The sequence below is a fragment of the Aplidium turbinatum genome, chromosome 13 (genome assembly GCF_918807975.1).
Source record: "Aplidium turbinatum chromosome 13, kaAplTurb1.1, whole genome shotgun sequence".
Lineage (NCBI taxonomy): Eukaryota > Metazoa > Chordata > Ascidiacea > Aplousobranchia > Polyclinidae > Aplidium > Aplidium turbinatum.
The window spans coordinates 5,318,551-5,339,380 of record NC_137484.1 but is presented as its reverse complement, the minus strand read 5'-3'; the positions used below and the strand labels follow the sequence as shown (position 1 = coordinate 5,339,380).

General features: G+C 37.3%; 1 protein-coding gene and 1 non-coding gene across 2 annotated transcripts; one reads left to right on the top strand and one right to left on the bottom strand.

Annotated features, from left to right (window-relative positions):
* The first annotated feature begins 1,612 nt into the window (after nt 1-1,612).
* LOC145782323 (coadhesin-like) lies at nt 1,613-16,351 on the top strand. The gene is made up of 9 exons (XM_082594114.1): nt 1,613-1,755; nt 2,151-2,459; nt 2,852-3,187; nt 3,665-3,750; nt 4,088-4,232; nt 13,436-13,750; nt 14,143-14,228; nt 14,809-14,944; nt 15,203-16,351. Exons 1-9 carry the CDS (start codon nt 1,679-1,681, stop codon nt 15,333-15,335), a joined length of 1,623 nt encoding a protein of 540 aa, XP_082450240.1. The 5' UTR covers nt 1,613-1,678; the 3' UTR covers nt 15,336-16,351.
* Trnay-gua (transfer RNA tyrosine (anticodon GUA)) lies at nt 7,700-7,789 on the bottom strand. Its single transcript is given in 2 exon segments — nt 7,700-7,735; nt 7,753-7,789. It is a non-coding gene; the product is annotated as a tRNA-Tyr (tRNA).
* Nucleotides 16,352-20,830: the final 4,479 nt, after the last annotated feature.

The window sequence follows — 20,830 nt, the reverse complement described above, 5'->3', positions numbered from 1 at the left end:
TACAAAAAAACTCAATTTTTGAACATTTCGCATTATTTTACAAACTTGAAATTGGATACCAGCGAAATCATCATGTCATCACTCAATCATTATTCTTCACCAGTTGGTGGCGGTATTTGTACAAAATCCGTTTTCTGGAATCCGTTTTTAGTGGTGTATCAACTAACCTGCCCTTGCCCTAATGGTTCAAAGCGTTCAAAACGTGCAGTTAGGTCATTTCCATGTTGTTCTTAGCCATGTTAATCTGTGCGTTGCAGCATGATCGTGCCAGGAAATGTTGGACAGCCTAAACGTTCCAAGATGTTCCAGAGTCCATTTCTACTCACTGTGTCGAAAGCTTTAGAAAGGTCGACAAATGTTATGAAGAGGCCCTTGTTTTGTTTTTCTGCATTTATCTTGTAACTGACGAAGAACAAATACCATGTCGATGGTGCTTCTATTTGCCTTACATCCGCACTTTTGATTCTGGAAGGTACTTTTCAACAATGGATGCAGCCGGTGTAAAATATTTTGAGCAAGAATATTCTCGGCAATTGAGAGAAAGATGGTTCCACGATCGTTAGAGCAGTCAGATTTTGTCCTTTGTTTTTGTAAAGGGCAATGACAACTGCGTCGTGGAGATTTTGAGATAATTTGTTGTTATCTCAGTAAACATTGAAAAGTTCTTAGGGGTTTGGTTGTAAAAGAGGCACCTTGTTTCCAGGCTTTTGATGGTATGTCATCTGCAGTTTTTCCACATTTTAATTGGTTAATCGCTTTTATCGTTTCTTCCAATGTAATGACAATGTCCAGCTTATTTTTAATTGGCAGCTGAAGAGTACAATAACATAATAGGTAGGCTAGTCTAAGAGAATTTTCCTACATTAGGCGCGATTAGCTAACAGGTTAAATCTTTCTAGAGCCTTATATTTCTTGCACAGCAAGGTTTGGATAAATTTACACAAAGACGCTGACAACCTACCTGCAGATGCAGGGCAAGTTGTTTCAAATTGAACACTAAACACTCAACGGATGGAAGCTTCCGGAAAAACTTTCTATGCAAAGATGGCTCAGGTAAAAAAACTATCACAGGAAGACACCCACACGCCAAAATGCAGAAGTAGGTTGCTGGGATAATTATGAGCAATGCCACTTAAGATGTTTGTATTCGAAGTTTTCAGTTTTAGACTAAGCGACGTCAATTGCAATTGTGAAAATGAAACTCAAGAGATCTTTTTATAAACTGTAGAGAATGCGTGCTGCAAACAAACCAGCAGGTTATTGTGGAACTTTCATTTGTGAGCAGAAACAAACCAGGGCGCATGATATAAAGCTTAGCATCAAAAAAAGTGGTTTGCACTGAAAATATTTACATATCAACTTTTTCAGAATAAAATATAACTTTTAACAAGGCGTAGAGAAACGAGCTGCTTATTTCGCAAGATGCACATCTGTGGTCAAGCAAATCTCTATATTCTTGCTCATGAGTAGGCTACGTATTTGCTTCAAAAATAAAACAAATGACCCGGTTTAGGCTCCTGGTCAAATATCTAGTTGCACTGTAGGCTACTATACTATAAACAGTCTGTTCTTCAGTAAAAAAGATGTTCTATGATCTACTTGCACAGGTTTAGTACGCTACATAGTGTAAAGGTCAACCATTGTTGAGTTCTGGTTACTTTTGTGATCTTGCGTCAAGATGCAACATTCGCTGCGATTTCTGATTGTTGGTTTCATTGTTCTCTTCTGTTTCATAAACGAATCGGAAGGGTGGTGGTGAGTTCATTGTTATGTCGTTAGTTCAGTCGTTAACAATTAGTTTAAGTCGTTAGTCGTTGACAATCGTAGGCCCATTCGTCCTGACTAATCCTCACTATTTAATCACGAAAGAAAACAATCACTATTGTTCTGAGTTTTTAGTATGACCCGTCCTGGAATCAACTCAAAATCTACCAGGACGAGACAAACTCACATAGGCTACCATGTTGTAACTGAGTTGATAAACAATGTTATGTTTGCCTAGTTGGATTATAAAGACAAAATATGAGTGAAATTCTTTTTATTCTCATGTACAAAAGCAATGAACGGAACACAAACCCGACATTTCTTTAATATCTTAAATCAGGGGTGCCAAATTATTGTCGCTGTGCTATGACAATTTTTTAATTAAGGTCAAGTCGAAGGCGGAGAAGACGAGCACCTGCACCTTGTAGTTGCACATGGACATGGGGTGCCTGCTCTCGGACGTGTGGAGGTGGCGTTCGAAAACAAGTAAAAACAAACACTTGTAACAATTGTAATCTCAAACAAGAAACTTGCAACACTAATCCTTGCCCCATCGATTGTGCCTGGTCGACATGGGCCCAGTGGAGTGGATGTTCAGCTACTTGCGGCAGTGGGAGGCAGAGTCGTACCCGAAGTGTGTCCACAGCTGCTCGATTTGGTGGGGAAACATGTAGAGGCGCCAGCTCTAACAGCAGGTAAAGATTAAATAAAAGTGTTTGTAGTAAAGCACACAAGCATCGACGATGCTATGTCATTGGTGTAAAAAGAACAACTCAACAGCATTAATCCGTTTAGTCAAATTTTCGCTGGCTCAACTTTTCTTATTTCTAAGTCAATTTCTTGAAATTTTAGATCAACAGACAATTGCCTTTTTAAGTATAGCCTAACATATTTTTTTAAAGTTTCTATGATTTTATCATCTTCGACCAAGTTGGAAATTACAAAAAATATATTTGTAGTTCATTTTTGCAATTATTTAAACATTCTTTCACCAACGAAAGTTGACCTATCATTCTATTCATACCTGATGAATGATGAACGCACACTTAGATTTATGAAATTAACTGTTAAACCTTATTTCCATCAGAACATGCAACTCAAATTGTTGTCCGGTAAATTGCAAGTGGGGTGAGTGGAGCGAATTTGAAAGTTGTTCAATGACATGTGGAACTGGAAGTAAAACGCGTAAAAGGGACATTCAACAAGAGGCGTCATGCAAAGGATCGCCATGCAGTGGTCTAAGTGAGGATATTCAAACTTGCAACACTGATCCTTGCCCCATCGATTGTGTTTGGTCAAAATGGGGCCAATGGAGTGAATGTTCAGCCACTTGTGGCGATGCAAAGCAGAGTCGGATCCGAACTGAGTCGACAGCTGCTCAGTTTGGTGGGGTAGAGTGTGAAGGCGGCAGCTCAGACAGCAGGTAAACATTACGCTTTTTACACACTTAAAATAAGGGCAAAGTCAACAAACTCAAGCTTTCTTAGTTGGTCTTATTGGGGTTACACGGAAAAGCTACAGCATAAACAATATTTGTTTACAAGTGCTAATGCTTAAAAAACTCACTTAAAAAAAATTGTCTGAATATTTTTATATTTTAAGTCAGTAAAGTCATTTTTTCCAATATGTTAAAGTACATATTTTTATTCTTTTTAAATCAATAAATAATTATCCTACTATTATTACCTCAGCTTACTTTCGGTTGAATTTCTCAAATTTTATTGAATGTTTTTAACACCTCGAAAAAGTAAAATAATGGAAATGTTTGAAATTCATTTCCTTTCTCATCCATGTTAACAAATTTTTGCAACCAGTAGCAAAACTCCAATTATATTTCATGTGTGATAAACGTATTCTCTTAAATTCATGAAATTAAATATTGCAAATACCTTTCGCTCAGAGAATGCAATGACCGCTGCTGTCCTGTGGACTGCGTATTACACGACTGGACATCTTGGACTTTTTGTTCAGTTACTTGTGGAGACGGTAAGAAAGGATTTTATAACAAAAATAAAAAATAAAACTTGATAAGAAGGACTTCATCAAGTTAATGTAGGAAATAAATAGAAAGTATAATAATACTATAACAATTTTTGCTTCACTTTGTCGTATCCCTTCTAGACTTTGTCACCTGTTTTTCATTTTGGCAGGCTGCTGCAACGCTTGTAGCACCGCTTTTGTCCAAAAAACTTCCGTTAAACGTAATCAAACTACCACGAATAAAATTAATTAACTCATGTTGTGTAATATCTTACATCTTTACATTTTACACGCTTCAGTAAACACATAACATGATCAAGATTTCAATTGTTATCTTTGCAAGGACTCCGATTCAGAGCGCGACCTATTGAAACACCGGCATCTTGTGAGGGAGAATGTCGTGATCGTGACCGGTTTGAGTCAGAACCTTGCAACGAAGCCTGCTGTCCAACTGACTGCGAGTTGGGGCAATGGTCGGAGTGGGGAAGGTAATTTATACAAAGTGTCTACAAGAAATCCCTGCGTGCGCTTGCAGTATTTAAAGTATGTTGGTGTAAAATGAATTACTTAATCAATACTTCAATCATTTTAACTTCTCTAGATTTAAATTTTTGTAGCGAAAAAAGCACAGAGAAGCCTGTGCAGGTGTTTATTAACTATCCTGATTTTTGCATTTGATACAGCTGCAGTGGGCGTTGTGGCTCAGGAAGCCAGGACAGAGTAATAAGCATAATCACGGAAGCAACCTGCAAAGGAAAGGAATGCGTGGGGCCAACAACCGAGACACAAGACTGTGATGAAAACTGCTGATGTTTATTCGACGTCAAAAAACGTTCTCAACCACAATATTGTATCTCATCATAGTTTTTATCTTATAACCAAGCAACCAGTGATGTTTGAATCGATGCTTAAATTGAGCAAAAATGAAATTTCAGGCAACTTTTGGAAAATCATTCTAAACAAAAATAATTTGTCCATCAAAACGGCAACAAAAAAATTGAAGCATTTCTGCTTTGAACATTCTCTAGTCACAATAAATAAACCATTTCTTTGCCACTGCAAATGCATCGGTAGTATAGAAGTTATGTAGATGTACATATTGTTGGCTATACACTGTTTACATGTTGTACATATAAAAGTTATTTTATACATTTTTCAACGACTATAGATTTATCTGTTACAAACTATATCAGATCCGCTATATAGGCTACCGATTAAAATGCTCAAAAAAGAATAGGTAACTATTAAAACTAAAATTTGTTGTACGATATAGCCTATCAGTTATACTGTCTATACTCTATACTTATCATCTATACGTCTATCAGTTAAACGCAAGTTCTGTAGAACTGCTGTAGATTTACGTTTTTCATAAATAGCTACTTCGAGCATACGTCAACAATAACAGGGACACAATCAGTTTCTTAAAACAAAAGTTATACCGTGTGCACTTTATTTCTCACCACATAGCCTAGTTGGCTCATACATTCCACAGCAAACTGAGTAGGCCTACATATTGCTTAGGCTACACAGTTTAGAAACTGACATCACATTCTTTAAATTCTTAATTTTTAGTTTAGCAAAAAAGTGAAGGATTTTTAGCAGTTATGTAAAATTGCCATTGTCACATAAGAAACTTGCTTTACTCTTCCATAGGCCTACTTACATTTATGACTAAAATGTGGTAGGCTATAGATTGTGTTTGACTAAAAAATGTCTTGCAATTAATTTTGGAGTGCAAAACGTAGCTTGCAAACGAAAGGATAAAGTAGGAATGACATTGTATTTTATTTTCAGGAATCATTTGTAAATTTTGACAAAGTAAATGTATCTTTTTCTAGTGCTATTCTATCCAGCATATATTTCTTTTATAATGGTAAAAAAATACAAACGCTGATGCAATTGTAAACTTTTTCTTATTTCTAAACACATATGCAAACTTAGTAAACTTTGGAACAACTTTAGGAAACGGCATGTATCAGCATCCGTGATGGATCCGAAGATAAAGAATCATATCATAGATAAAAACAAAACTAATTAGCCAACCACTAGCTTACAGCTTGTTTTGGTTTGATTTTGAATCTTTATTCTCGGACTGACGAGGGCTCTGATAGGTTATTCCTGGTAATTTCGCCTACTTGTAGAGGCTTTGAACCACTGACGCAGGGCCGGTTATCGAAATTGACAGAGTGAAGTTTCCGATAGTTCTTGAAGCGTTGTTGCCGGGAAATTATTCCATCCACTAGGTGCCGCTGAGTAGAGAGCAGTTCTGAAATGCTGCGCACGCCCCGAGAGGAAAGCCGATCCAGGACCGTTTGATCTCGAGTCAGGCGCTTAACTAATGAGCTAATGGAGTTTGTATTCAACAAGTGGTTTGGCGGCAATCACATTGTTTCATTGTTTTTGGTTTGTAATCCATATCTTACAAGAATATCCTACTTTTTTTGTATCATTAATCAATCATCAACAAATTTAGTTTTTGTTTAAGCCAAATAAAGTTGTTATGATCAACAAATAAACAGAAGATTTGTTGAAGCTACAATAGTCACGCTTGTAAACAGGTCAAGGTCTACAAAGTAAATTTTACCAGTTTTCTCCAAATGCATTCAAAGCTGCTAGTCTCGAAGACGGTTGTCTTCGCTTATAAAAAAAAGACTCCTCTTAATAAACCCAAAACTTAGCTTCTTTAGCCTCATTTTCGGTTACAATTGCTGGAAATTGTGCAAAAACGCGTCATAATTTACTAGTTTCTGTCTTGCTTTTGACAATTTTACGCTTCTAACCCAGTTTCCGTTGGATTCTACAGTACAAAACACTGCTGGTTGATGACACAATTCACAAAAACGCAATTTTTGGCATTCCGCAAAACTGTATGGCGTATAAAAACCGAAGTCGATCGTTGTGTACAGTTGTTAACAGATTTAGAAACGTTCAGCCACAGAATAGACCGCCATAGTCAATTATGCGTGTAGACTGTAGAAGTGACAAAAATTTGTCCTCCGCTTAATAAACCCACCCGCTGAACAAACCTAAACACACCCGAGCCTGAAGTAGGCTTACTCAGCGGGACTACTGTACTTGGTAGGCCTAGTTGACAGCATAATCAACTTACTAAGTTTGTCAAAATGCGACACAATTCAGAAGATAGTTTATAGGCTATTGTATGAAAACTTTTGACATTTTTCAGTCTATCATTTTCTATTGTTTTCGACCAGCAACGCAATAAATAATGAGTACCATGACATTGTAAAGTCTACAATCTAGATTCTATAATAAGAACCACAAAAAGAATGATCGAAAAGCGTTAACCTAAAGTTCTGTAGCCAAAAACAGAAGATAATGTCACTGCTGCCGAAAAGATATTGCGTTTATTACACAGTTACGCACTGCAATAACTTTTTGTTCATAAGCTAGGCTATATGCATTTTGTTTCGTGAAAAAAAAACACCTTTCTTGAGTCTAATTTAACAAAAAAATTTAACCCCAAACAACAAAAAAGTTTTTCATTCAGATGTAAGTCACTAGGAAAGTAACTAATTCGATCTTCAATCTTGCTGCCTGCAAGAATTTTTAAAAATGGCGTCATTAGATGAGACTGATTGTGATTGGGTAGATCTACATATTGTATAGCAACATAGACTACTTAAATAAAATAAAAACAATCTATTTTTATTTTAATTGGTAGGCTTACATAAAGATAAAGGTGAGTCCCATACTTGATCCAAGCATCGGGGGATGAGAAGATAAGGTTCTCATTATACTAAGCCATCGGCACTAACGAGAGTAGGGTGGCCAGTTCCTTTCTCTCGGCCGGCTTACATAAGCTACGTACACTAAAAAAATACCGTTTAAATTAAGCAATAGATTTCTGTAAATTTAGGCTATGGTTAGATATTCAACTTACCTCACCTTCTAAAATCATTGCAACATATTTAAAAATTAACATGCTAAAAATAAATCCTTCGAACCGGATTCGAACCAGTGACCTATGGATTTCTGAAGATTACACCACTACAGTCCACCGCTCTACCAACTGAGCTATCGAAGGTTACGAAGTTGAGAGTTATCAAAAAACAACATCAGCCGCTCGGCCTGCATTCTGTGACGTTTTCAAGTTTGTAACGTGCCAAATTGTAATGGGCGTGAACTTTTTCGTTTAGCGATTGGAGCCGTGGTTTATACAGCCAGCCTGAACCAAGGTGATGCCCCATGTAGACTACATCGTTTATTTAATGCGAGAATATACCCCATTAAGCGACACTGACCATTTGCATTAAACTTGAACATGGACGGGCTGCTCTCTTAGTAGCCTTGCAATGTAGTTCTAGAACATCGTGAGTCTGGTGTTGTAAAAGCAAAGACCCTCAGCCTCAGAAGTTCACACGACGACAACAACCACTTTTATCTGAAAAAAAAACTCCTAATGCACAAATCACAATACACAATACACTAAGCAGCAACAATCGTGCTTGTGAAGGAAAGTGGCTGGCAGAAATCAATGCGTGCTTTTCTGCATTGAGAGCAATGATTTAACACATGAAAGCATTTGGATCTTTCCTCTGCTCATAATTCAGTTAGTTTTAAAGATGCAGAAACACAGGAAGACACCTACACACACCAGGAGAAATCAGTAAACATTAAAACAAAGAACCGGCGAATGAAACCCAATGAGTCATTCTATTCCGGATACTTGCACCAGAAGTTTCCATTATTTAATCACACCAACTTTAACTGCAATATTGTTGAAAATACGGCCTGCTGTAAATTGACTTTTGCAACACTCGCGCAGTTATCTTCATCTGGCAAGGGAGCGTTGCGTACTTTTATGAGTTTTTAGCGTTAAAAGTGATTTTTTGCTTAATTCACCTTCAGACCTATTAAAAGATAAATAAAAATTAGGGTTTCAAGTTTTTGACCACCTGGGGAAGGGGCCAGGGGCCCCAATTTCAGTTTGGTCCAAAATTATTTTATTGCGTACTTCGACTCTAAAATTAAGTTTACATTCGCTGAATGTAATTTTGTTTGTTTGCAATGTAGTTAATAAGATAAATCAAAAGTTTAAAATTATAATAAATAAACAAAGAAAATTTTATAAGATTTTTGCGATTTTCTCGATTTCACTCAAAAACAATTAAAACTATTCAGTCACGTTTGTTTGTCGTTGAATATATGGAATGTGGACTTTGAAGTCACATTTTTTCATAAATATGTCAGTAATAAAAGTACTTTAGGACAAAAGTATTGTCTTGTTGGGGATAGAATGGGTTAGAGAGGTCCATTTTAAGCTTTTCCGCTATAGACAATATTGCTTTGCAAAACTCAAAATTTACCACATGGCTAGTTGCATAGAGAAATATAAAAAGACGACATTGAAAGGCACTAGCAAAATACATTTGTCCAATGAGGAGGAGGGACAAAAAATCGTAACACAACAGAAAGTTATGTAGAAAGTTGCAGTTGAAAAATTCATTTTCCCATGCACTACGCAACTAGCTATTGTCCATGTATAACAACTATTAGGCTAAGCTCTAAAAAAATGAAAAACAAACAAACAATAGAATTGCATTTTAGCTATATAAAAGAAAACTCTGCTCCACAGTATCACATACAAACAATTAAAGTCATTTTTGTTTTCTTGTGTTCCAGTTTCAAACAGATTGCGTGTGTCTATTTGATTGTTACAATGATCTTCAAAACTCCCACACTTTTCAGCACAGGGAGCGCTGTTAAAAAGCAAATATACTTTTGAATACATCCCTTCTAGCAACCACACTTCACCAAGTTTATTATATTGTTTCTGGGACTTTGATTGACTGTAAGAAAGAAGAAAAAATAAGCTAAAAATTGAAGAAGCTCAATTTGCTGCTTACCGAAGACATTATAATCCAGTCAGAACAACACCATTAATAAAAAGTTTACCCCGAAAGCAAATCAACAGATGTTTACATTGACCAGACATTGTATCAAAGTTCAAAAATGTTGATATGCTGTTTGAGTAGATTAGTGCTACGACCGCAAACTTTCAATTAGATTTTCCGCAATTGAACTCAAAACATCCGTTTGTGGCAACTGAGAAACTCACCCACCAGGTTTCGTTTTTGAAACGAAAGATAACTTACCTCCAACGCGCATTGATGTACAAGTGCTAAAGAATTTCAGTGGCTTCACAACTTATAACAACACATCACCTGGCATATGAGCTCCAGAGATGAACCTTCATCCCGGTTTGTTTAGTTCAACAGCTGATGGTTACTACCAAAGATTGGTTGCTACAACTTTCATCAGTGTTGTAGTGCGGCACAGAATTATAGAAAAGTTGTTGCGAGAAGCAGTAGCGTTGACAGGGGTGTCTAGAAGTTACTTTTGGGCCAGAGCTCGGAATATTTCCAAGGGACCGCAATTTGAAGAAACCACTGCATGTTCTTTAGACGTAGCCTAGTGCGCTTTTCTTAGAAATGTTTTGTTTTGGAACCCCAGGATCTCATTGGTACCGGGCCCCGAAATTGCCTCTCAACGGCCCTTCCGAGAGGTCAAGGAGTTTTTCTATCCATGTGCTGCCATATTTTCTTTCATATTATTCGTTTTCAATGAGAAAATTCATCCGACGTTGCTTAGCTATTTCAAATTTGAAACTTGGTATCGTTTTTGTAGTTTGAGTATCGACTATAAAAAAGCTTTTGATAAAGTCCAACACAATGAAATGTTATGCATGCTTGATTGAATTGGCATTGACAACAAAGATCTAACAATTATCCAAAATTTAAATAACGAATAGGCCTAATTAGCTGCTACCAGGATTAATGATGATTGCAGTGACTACACTCCCATTCAAAAAGGAGTGAAACAAGTGTGCGCTATCATCCGACCTTTTTTCATTATACTGTATAATAATAATTTTAAGACATATTGCAGATGAAAAAAGTATTACTATTGAAGAAAAACAACATTAACCATATAGGCCTACGATATGCTGACGACACCGTTTTGATAGCTGACTGAGAAGTAAAATGGCAGAACATATTAGATATTGTGTATATGAAGAGCAAAATATTAAAAAATAAAATAAATAAAAAAACTGAAACAATGGTCATAATACAGCAAGAAGCCGAAACTCCTATTTGTAGTGTATCAGGTAGTGAAATAATTCTTAAAGAGGTCCAAAAATTTAAATACCTCGGTACTATGATGTATTGGATGCAAGGAACCAAATAGAACTCAACGTAAAAACAGCCCAAGCAAAAACAAGCTTTTAAGAATTGAAACTAATTTATTGCAATAAAAATATCTCATTTACAAGGGATAGAGTTTTAAATTGCTAGATTGATCGCGTCATGAAAAACAACTCTGAAATCTTGAATATCTCAACAAAAATGGCTGAGAAAATTAATGCTTTTGAGATGTGGTACTTTGTAGAATGTAACGTATTTTATGACTTGCAAAGAAGATAAACCAAACCAGATCTCTGTATATTCAAACAAGACACTAGACAGTAGCCTATACCCTAAAATATTCGACCAAGTAACAAGAGAGCAAAAACTGGATCCTCTCTCTATAACTGGTAAAATATTGGAAAGCGGGCACCTGGCAAATAAAGACAACATGTTATATCATAGGAATACTTGGTTTAATTTTTCATCCGAGGCCGTCGATGGCCCGTTCAGGCAAGACAATTAAACAAGAAGAAGGGTGAATGTGGCAATCCTGAGTGTGGCATTTCTACAAATAAATAGATTATTATAAAAAAGGAAGGAAAATGTTTAAAATGTTTCTTTCTCAAGAAAACATCATTGAAAATTGAAAAGCCATTGTGCCAATCATAGAATTGAACGTAGAAAAAATTGCTATCGCACTATTATAGCCATTTAGTTATGATAAATATAAAAACATTGTTTAAATTCAATGAATAGCAGGCTAACCGATAAGCCACATACAAATAACTTAACACAGCGTTGGATACAGCGTTGGCTTCATTTCGAATGGAAAAAGTTTATTGCAGTTTGAAGCTTGTAGCAGCTTTAACGATATTTTACATTCCGAAAAAACGTATTGGCACTTTTGCGCTTACCCAATATCTACTTTATTAGTTTTCTTCTACAATTGGCGCGATGGGCAAACGCTTTAAAACTTCCTGAAAGTTTGCAGACCAGGCCTATTCTTTGCAAAGATACAGTAGTTTTAAATAAATTAACAAAAGAACAACACACACGCAGAAGTAAATGGCTTCAAATTAAACACTAAAAAGTCTATTATCCATACAGCCCTATGAGCTAACCTGCTAACGGATGGAGGTTTCCGAAACAGTTTTTCTTGCCAAGATAGCTCAGGCAAAGTAAACTATCACAGGAAAACACCTACACGCCAAATTGCAGAAGTAGGTTGCCGGAAGATTTTATGAGCAATGCCACTCAGGTACTTGCATTTAAAGTTTACAATTCTTTTCAAGCTAATTCAATTTGAATTGTTAAAAAAGTGTCTCCAGAGATCTTTGATAAACTGTGTAGAATTCGTGCTGCAAACAACTATAGGTAGGTCACTGTGGGACTTTAGTTTGTGAGTGGAAACACATCAACGTTCAAGATATAAAGTTTGGGTTAGGGTTGATGTTTAAAAAAGTGGTTTGCACTGAAAATATTTACATTAGTCAACTATTTTCATATTGAAAGTTGCTCATTGTGATTTGTTGGTAGTTTTATCATTTAATTGGACTTGTAGCAAGGTGGTATAGCTCTTGCTTCACAAGCAATAAGTTGTTTCTGAAGCAAGGGGCAGAGAAACAAACTGCTTCTTTGACTAGCAAAATGCACATCTGTAGTCAGGCAACTCTTTATATTTTTCCTAATCATTACGTATTTTCTTCAAAAATGAACCAAATGACCCAGTTTAGGCTCTTGGTCAAATATCTAGTTGGACTGTAGGCTACTACACTATTAACAGTTTGTGCTTCAGTAAAAAAGATGTTCTATGATCTACTTGCACAGGTTTAGTACGCTACATAGTGTAAACGTTAACCATTGTTGAGTTCTGGAATTACTTTTGTGATCTTGCGTCAAGATGCAACTTTCGCTTCGATTTCTAATTGTTGGTTTCATTGTTCTCTTCTGTTTGTTAAACGAAACGGAAGGGTGGTAAGTTCGATTTTTATATTGTTTTTTAGCATTGGTTCTTTCATTTACGATGTGATTACATGATAATCCCGCATATTACCACTATTTCAATTATCTTTGAAGTTGGTGTAATGTTTTACAGTTGGGTTGTAAGGACAAAATAATGCAAATGAATGATTAATTGGGTTCTTATATTTTATATTTTGTAACTAATTTGTGTTTTTCTAAGTCTTACTAAAGTTCAGAAACTAATTGAAGTAAATGGGCAAGTTTGTAGTTTGTATTTGAACGTATTGGCGTACAGGTCTACTTCGATTTTATTTTAAACTCAAATGCAGTGTAGTTATACGGGCACAAACACAAAAAGTGAACAACTAATATCAATGAAAAAATAAAAATAAAATCATTTTTATGACAAGACGTTCCACGAAATTCCTGAAAGTTTCATTATTTTTTATTCGAAATTATAACTTGCTTAACTCTCATGTACAAAGATTATGAAAAGAAACACAAACCCGACACTCCATTAACGCTTTAAATCAGGGTTGCCCAAATAATGAAGTTGTGCTATGACAACGTTTTTGATTAAGGCGACGTCGAAGACGGAGAAGACGAGCACCTGCACCACCACCTTGTACTTGTACATGGACATGGGGTGCCTGTTCTCAGACGTGTGGAGGTGGCGTTCGAAAACAAGTAAAGACAAACACTTGTAACAATTGCAATCTCAAAGAAGAGGCTTGCAACACTAATCCTTGCCCCATCGATTGTGCTTGGTCGGAATGGACTCAATGGAGTGAATGTTCAGCCTCTTGTGGCGATGCAGATCAGAGTCGCACCCGATCAAAGACCACAGCTGCTCAGTTTGGTGGAGCAGAATGTGAAGGCGTCAGCTTTGAAGACAGGTAGGCTAAATATTAAGTAAAAGTGTTTGAAGTAAAGCCACAAGTATTGACGATGTTAAGTCAGTAGTGTAAAAGAACACCTCAAAAACATTAAACTGTTTAGGCTAGTTAAATTTTTGTATTTACATTAATTTTGTTTGCATTTCAAATTACTAAACACTTGCCTCGCCTATAACTTATTTTTGTTAAATTCCTTATAACTTATAAACAGTTTGTAATAAGTTATCTAAAAAAAAGTAAAATAATGGACATTTTTAAAATTCCCTTGTAATTTTTTGGATTTGTTTTGGTAATTTCTTTACAATCAATAGTATAATTTCAATCATGTGTGATGTGTGGTAAAGCTACACATAAGTTTATGAAATGTAATATGACAATTATATTTCTGTTAGAAAATGTGCTGTCACCTGCTGTCCAGTGAACTGCGTGTTGGACGATTGGACGCCTTGGGGCTCTTGTACATCTACCTGTGGAGATGGTACGAAAGCATAGATAAGAAGTAGCCTAGGTCAAAAAATTAGGGGTTTTGTCTGTGGGTGAAGATCCCCCTAAACGTATAAAAAATTCACAATGTTGATAAAGTGTAGGTTACTAGCATGGTCTCTAGTTGTCCACTTTTTTTAAACCTTTGAATTGACTGCTCACCAAAGTCAACACTTAGCTACCTAATGGCATGTAGGGCTTGCTACAAACTAACTTTAACCCGTGGAAGTTAAACCACCTTGAGCCTGTTTTACCAGATTTTAATTTTAAAAGTTGTGTAAGTTAATGTACTTGAGACAATAAAAGTTTAACAAAGTCAAGGTGATAATGGCATTTTTGCCCAAACTATAGTTAACAAGAAATAACTTACAGACCTACCTCACTAACTAAACCGCTAGTGACGCTACGAAATCGTTTGCAGTAGATGGCACTTTGTTTTTCATTGAGAAAATTTTGTTGAGCCTAATTCAAACAAAAAATAATTAACTCATATCATGTGATATTTTACAACTTTAGTTTTACACGCTTCAGTAAACACATCACGTGATCAAGATTTCACTTGTTATCTTTCTAAGGACGCCGATTGAGAGGTCGACCGATTCTAACAGCAGCATCTTGTGATGGAGAATGTGACTGGTATGAGTCAGAACCTTGCAACGAAGGTTGTTGTCCAACTGCCTGCGAGTGGGGAAAATGGTGGGAGTGGGGAAGGTAATTTATACGAAATATTTCAAGAAATCCATTGATGCATTTGCAGTAGGCCTACGGTAACTTACTTGTGTTGTTATGAAGCGAATTAATAAATGATGATAGCTTTAAATTCTCTAGTCCTAAGTTTCTTTATAAGGAATACAAAACCAGACAGAAGTTTTTGCATTCGCTGAAGTTTCAACTAAGTCGGCTAGATTTTATCAGGCTTGAAATGCAGGTGTTCATTAACAATCACATGATTTTTGTCTTTTGATGCAGTTGCACGGGTTACTGTGGCTCAAGAACCAAAGCCAGAGTAAGAAGCATCAGCAAGGAAGCGACCTGCAATGGAAAAAAATGCGTGGGATCAGCAACCGAGATACAAGAATGTAATGAAAACTGCGAACACTAGATCTACTTGCAACTAGCGCAACTTACTAGATCTACTTGATTTAAGAACAAAAATTAGCTTCTGTGTATCCTATATATCCTATATCCTGTGTATCCTACATTATATCCTATCTTTAACAGTAGAGCTATTTAAAACGATTTTCAAATGGTGTAAGATAAAAATATAAGCTACTTTATAAAAAAGTCTTCTTAGTAAAAAATTCGGACACCCCTGGTGTAGGCTGTAGTTACACCTGCTCAGTTTATCGTAAACTGTGTCAGCTAACTGTGTGATGCAGAAATACATTGCATGCAATGATTGTTTCAAGAAATTGCATGATCAATTTTGTTGTGTCCATTTTGACAAATACGTAAAGCAACTTTCTAACTAAGACAACATATAACTTACAGTAGCACCCTCATGTATTGGATAACGCCTAATTAAACGGGTGAACACCACTAGCCCGACACGTCCATTAGATGCAAGTTCTACTGCATGCTGTCCAGTTTCAAAACACGAGCTTGTCTATTTTCTGAGCGCTTGCCTGTGTTTTACACATAGTTTGACGCAGTTCCATTGTTTTGTAGTTTCGATTGGTAATCCTATGAAGAAAGCCTAATTTTTCAATTCAATGTTTAATAAGGAATAAGTTAGCCTACTTTTTTGTTTTGTGTCTAACTCAAATAAAGTTTCACAAGGTATAGATTTAAACGATCTGTCTTAGCCTGATGCTGCGAGTTTGCTGTGGCAATAGTAAGTTGCGCTAGCTTTCGGAACACAGTTCCCTAATCATGTCAAAGCACATGACTAGGGAACTGTGTTCCGAAAGCTAGCGCAACTTACTATTGCCACAGCAAACTCGCAGCATCAGGCTAAGACAGATCGTTTAAATCTACCTTGTGAAGTAAGCAACGATCATGCTGCTAAAATCGAAACTCAATCAATCAAATAAAGTTGTTGTGAACAGAAGATTCGTTGTAATTTTAATAGTCGTGCTTGTGAACCGGCCTTGCTTGTGAACCGTTCAAACTCTACAAAGTAAAGCTTCTCATGTCCACCCCATTAGCTCAGTGGTTACGCGCCCGGCTCAAGATCACGCGGCGCAAGTTCGACTCTCGGGGTGTGCGCTTGACCAACGCATTTCAGGACTGCTCTCCATTCAACGGCATTTAGTGAATGGAATAATTCCCCGGCAACAACACTTCAACAATCCGAAAACTTTACTCTGCCAATCTCGGTAGGCCTAACCGGCCCTACGTCAAGAGCCTTTACAAGTATGCGAAACTACTAGGAATAACCAATCAAGGCTTTGTCAGTCCGAGAATAAAGATTCAAAACCAAACTAGTTTTTACGTATGACGGTATGAGCTATTCAAAATTGCAAGTGTTGGAGACAATTGCATTTACCAACTATGTTTTCTCTCAAAGTACATAACAGTATCGTCATAGAACTTTCAGAAAAAATACTTTGTTTTAGTGGTATGATATCTCTAATAACACTACAAACCAAATCCCCTATAATTAAATGCTTGGTTTCCCCGCTTGAACCTCGAACAGCTACAATAAACAAAACAGTTTAAGCAGATTAATACTGTATAGCCTATATTGTCTTGTATTAGGTTAGCCAATATTCTACATACCGGTAATTCAGAAAATGCATCATTATTAAAAAAAAATTTTAACTACGGTACATTAAAACCAGCCACAAGAAGAATGGTTGCAAAGAAACAAACTGTTCGTCCAGACGTCCACAACAGGAAGCAGGCCTAAAACGAAAAGGAAGTAGTTGCTCCTGAGAACAATTCAGTTTTGTCACACTTAACAATCACAATAACTTTTGTTCATGGTCAGTAGCATAGCGTGCAAGGGGCGTGTGCCCCCCAATTATTTTGAAGTTGCAAAGTTTTTTTTAAATATTTTTTGAAAGCAATTTTTTTTGTAAGATTGGTTTGAAAATTTTATAGATTTAACACTTTGCTTCTCAAAGGGAGGCCAGATTTGGCTCCCCCTCCTCATATTTCCTTTGATTATTTGAAGCACAGTAACGCCATGCACTTGGTTTTTCTTGACTTTTCCTAAAATTGCCAGGCGGATCTGATGATATTAAATTTGATGTTAAAAGTTGTGTAGTTTTCTTGTAAATTCAAGATTTTGGTGAATTTTTGCTATTTCTAGATCACTTCCAGCAAAGCGTGAAATGGATTACATAGCGATAACAAGCCATAAGCTCATAATTGCTTCGTGCATCGATATGCGCGAGCAGAGAAAAACATCCTCTTGTTTTCCTTTGTTTGGTTTGACCTCAATAATACAAAGCGCGTTATTTCTTATGCTACAAAAGAAAAGCCAGTAATCACAAAGCTGCTAATTAGAAATAATAATAGCAAACGTTTTTTGCGTTACCAGCTCTACAAAGAAGAATAGCAATCCACGATCAAAATAGTAGGCTATGTAGGCCACAAACTATTCAAAACAGTTGTTTCAAGCAGATAATATTCATTGACGAATAAAAAACGTTACAATAAGAAATCTTCTCTTGGGTAAATGCACGAAAACCTGGTTTCGAAATAAACGTTCTACGGAAATGCTCTTATTGACAAAACTTGCAATTGAGGAAATGAATCACTGCAAATGCTTTTGGGAGAAGTCGGAGAAATAGCGTTTTTGCAAACAGTAATTGTGAGATACACTCAAAATTATGAGATAGGCTCCATTTACACGTGGCAGCTAACTCAATGGCGTCCTTTCCCTGCTTTATGTCGCCTACTTGTTGTTATGTCCTGCATTTTTGTTTCACAGTGCACTGTGTGTTGTTCCAAAAAGCGCAAAATAAAGATCATCATCTACATTACTAAATATTTTGTAATGTAGAAGAGGCATAAAGTTAGGCGTCACATAAGACAAACAACAAATCAGCTTTTTTCATTATTGATTCAACATCTGAATACGTTGCGCCAATGTATAAGAGGCCGGCTATTGTGAAGACCCGCCATTTATAAACGATCCGATTATACCAAAAGTGGGACAAACTAGTGGATCAAAGAATAAATAAACAATGCTGAGAAAACTAAATCTAAGTGACAAACAATACCGATGTCTTCATTTATCTTTGAAAAATGCTGCCTAAACTTATCAACAAAAAATACCGTAAATAACGGCAAGGATCCTGAAAGCAGACTTTGCTCGACCTTGGCATGAATTTAGTCAGACATCTACAGTAATAATTCCACACATACAATAACGGGCTCTCAACGGCTGTAAGATACATAATAATCAACCTGGTTCTGGGCGGTTTGTGTAACAGCTTAGGGGAAGACACTACTTGAAATGATGCATCACACAAAAGATTTTCAATGAAGACTGAGTCTAAAAACCGATGTGGATTGTGCTGCACAATGACTTCAAGTTTAGGACAGAAAAGGCACAAAAATATCACGATAAAAATAAAGACCTTGTGGGAAATTTTCGAGAATCATAACACGATGCAAATACCATAAACGCGTAGTTTGCATGCTGCTCTAAGCTGGCCGGCAACCACAAAGGTAGACAATACAGGCAGTTTATAATTCGATAACAGCGCAATAAACATTATAAATACGTAAACCGACAATTTTCTTTTACAAACGTTTTACGTCTAATAGTAAATTTTCCCCCAACAATTTTTTGTGAAGCGCTTGCAAACCACGGTTTTGTAAAATAATTCATCATTATTATTTTTTACTTCTCGGATGTAGTAAAACGTCATCAGCAAAATCACAAAAAAAACATTTCATTACTTATGTAGTAGGCCTAAGAATTTTTTATAGAATTGTAGCCACGTTGTTTCAACAAACAAGCCATTTTTTGGCAATATAAAGTTATAGAAAATAATTTGCAATCATGCAAATGTTTGAAAAGAATCTAGGAAGTCTTCTCACAATCTGGCACAAAATGATTATGTTTATTGTATCTCTGCAATATTTTTTACGACAAACTTTGAAGCTTCGCTTTGATCATTTGTATCTTTAAAGTCAAAAGTTAATTTTTTTTTTGGCCAGAAACACAATCGCTGCCTTGCTGATGTTATCGCCTTTACGCGTATTTTTTCTGCTTCAAACAATAAGGACCCAGTCAGCAATCCAGTCCTTTTACATTGATTCAACATTTGTAAACGTTAAATTTACGTAGATTTGCTGACTGTGGGTTATTTCACATATCCTTTGTTTACGCATGTTCCTCAATTCGCTGGTGCATTGTTTCGACGCTGGCGGACTAAAAATGTATTTTCAAATTGATTGACACAATCTTCAATAAAAAGTGAGCTTCGAACTTAGCTTTGTTGATGTAAATGCTGTATTTTTGTGGATGTAATTTATCTTCTTCGTCGTATGAGCTGTTCTTCCGGACTATATGTTTGAGCATGATATCATCAGCCACTCGACAGTCTCGTCATCCAGGGCCTTCAGTCCAAGCGTTCCATGTGGTGGTTGATGGATTGGGCAGTCAAGGACGACATGATCTACTGTCTGGTCTGTGGCGCCACACTCGCATCCCGGTGAGGGAGCCAGGCCCCATCTGCACATGTCTGAATGAAAGCGACCGACGCCGGTTCGTAGGCGGTTAAGCCTGACCCACGCAAGTCTTGCGAGGGACATTCCCGGAGGGTGGGGATCGACGTCGGGTAGGAAATCACGGAGTCGGGAGGTGTTGTTTTGCCACTCCATGTTCCATGTGTAGTTCGTCCAATGTGCCGCACTTATTCCAAGATCTTCAACGTTGTTCAGAAGCTGTCGTGCGGCGGGCACAAATGGGCGTCTTGATTTCAGTCGCAGCTGTCCTCCAGGTAGGCGCTGGAGTGTACTGTGGAGGAGGTGGTCGGGGTCCAGTGCGCGACGAGCAAGGGAAATCATGGCTCCTTTACGGAGAAGCTCAGCAGGTTGGATGCCTGCAAGGATGGGAAGGCAGTCCGTTGGAGTGGGACGCAGGCATCCAGTCACAGTGCGTAGTGCGTCATTGATGGCGGTGTCAATGTGGCGGGTGTGAGAGCTGCGGCACCACACTGGTGCGCAGTACTCAGCGGTAGAATGGACGAGGGCCAAGGTAGCTGTGCGAAGGGTTTTCGCATCAGCTCCCCAGCCAGAACCCGCCAGCCGCCTCAAAAGTGCAACGCGCGCAGATAGTTTTTTGCGCAGTGACTCCAGGTGTCGTCGGTACGTGAGTGGTGACCTGTCCAGGGTTACGCCGAGGTAGGTGGGTTTGGCGCAGTAGGAGAGGTGTTCGTCATCGGTGGTAATGTTGATCTCACGTTTTGCTTCCTTGTTGTTTAGATGGAAGGCCGCCGACACTGTCTTAGCCTTGCTGAGCTGTAGCTTCCATTTCTGGAGATAAATGTTGATATAGTTGACATGTCCTGGCTTAGGTTCCTCTCCATTGACTGCCAATCTCCGGCTGGATGCAGGAGAGCCAGATCGTCTGCGTAAGCATACTTCCTGGAGATGGTGTCAGGCAGGTCATAGATGTAAGTGTTAAAGAGGAGG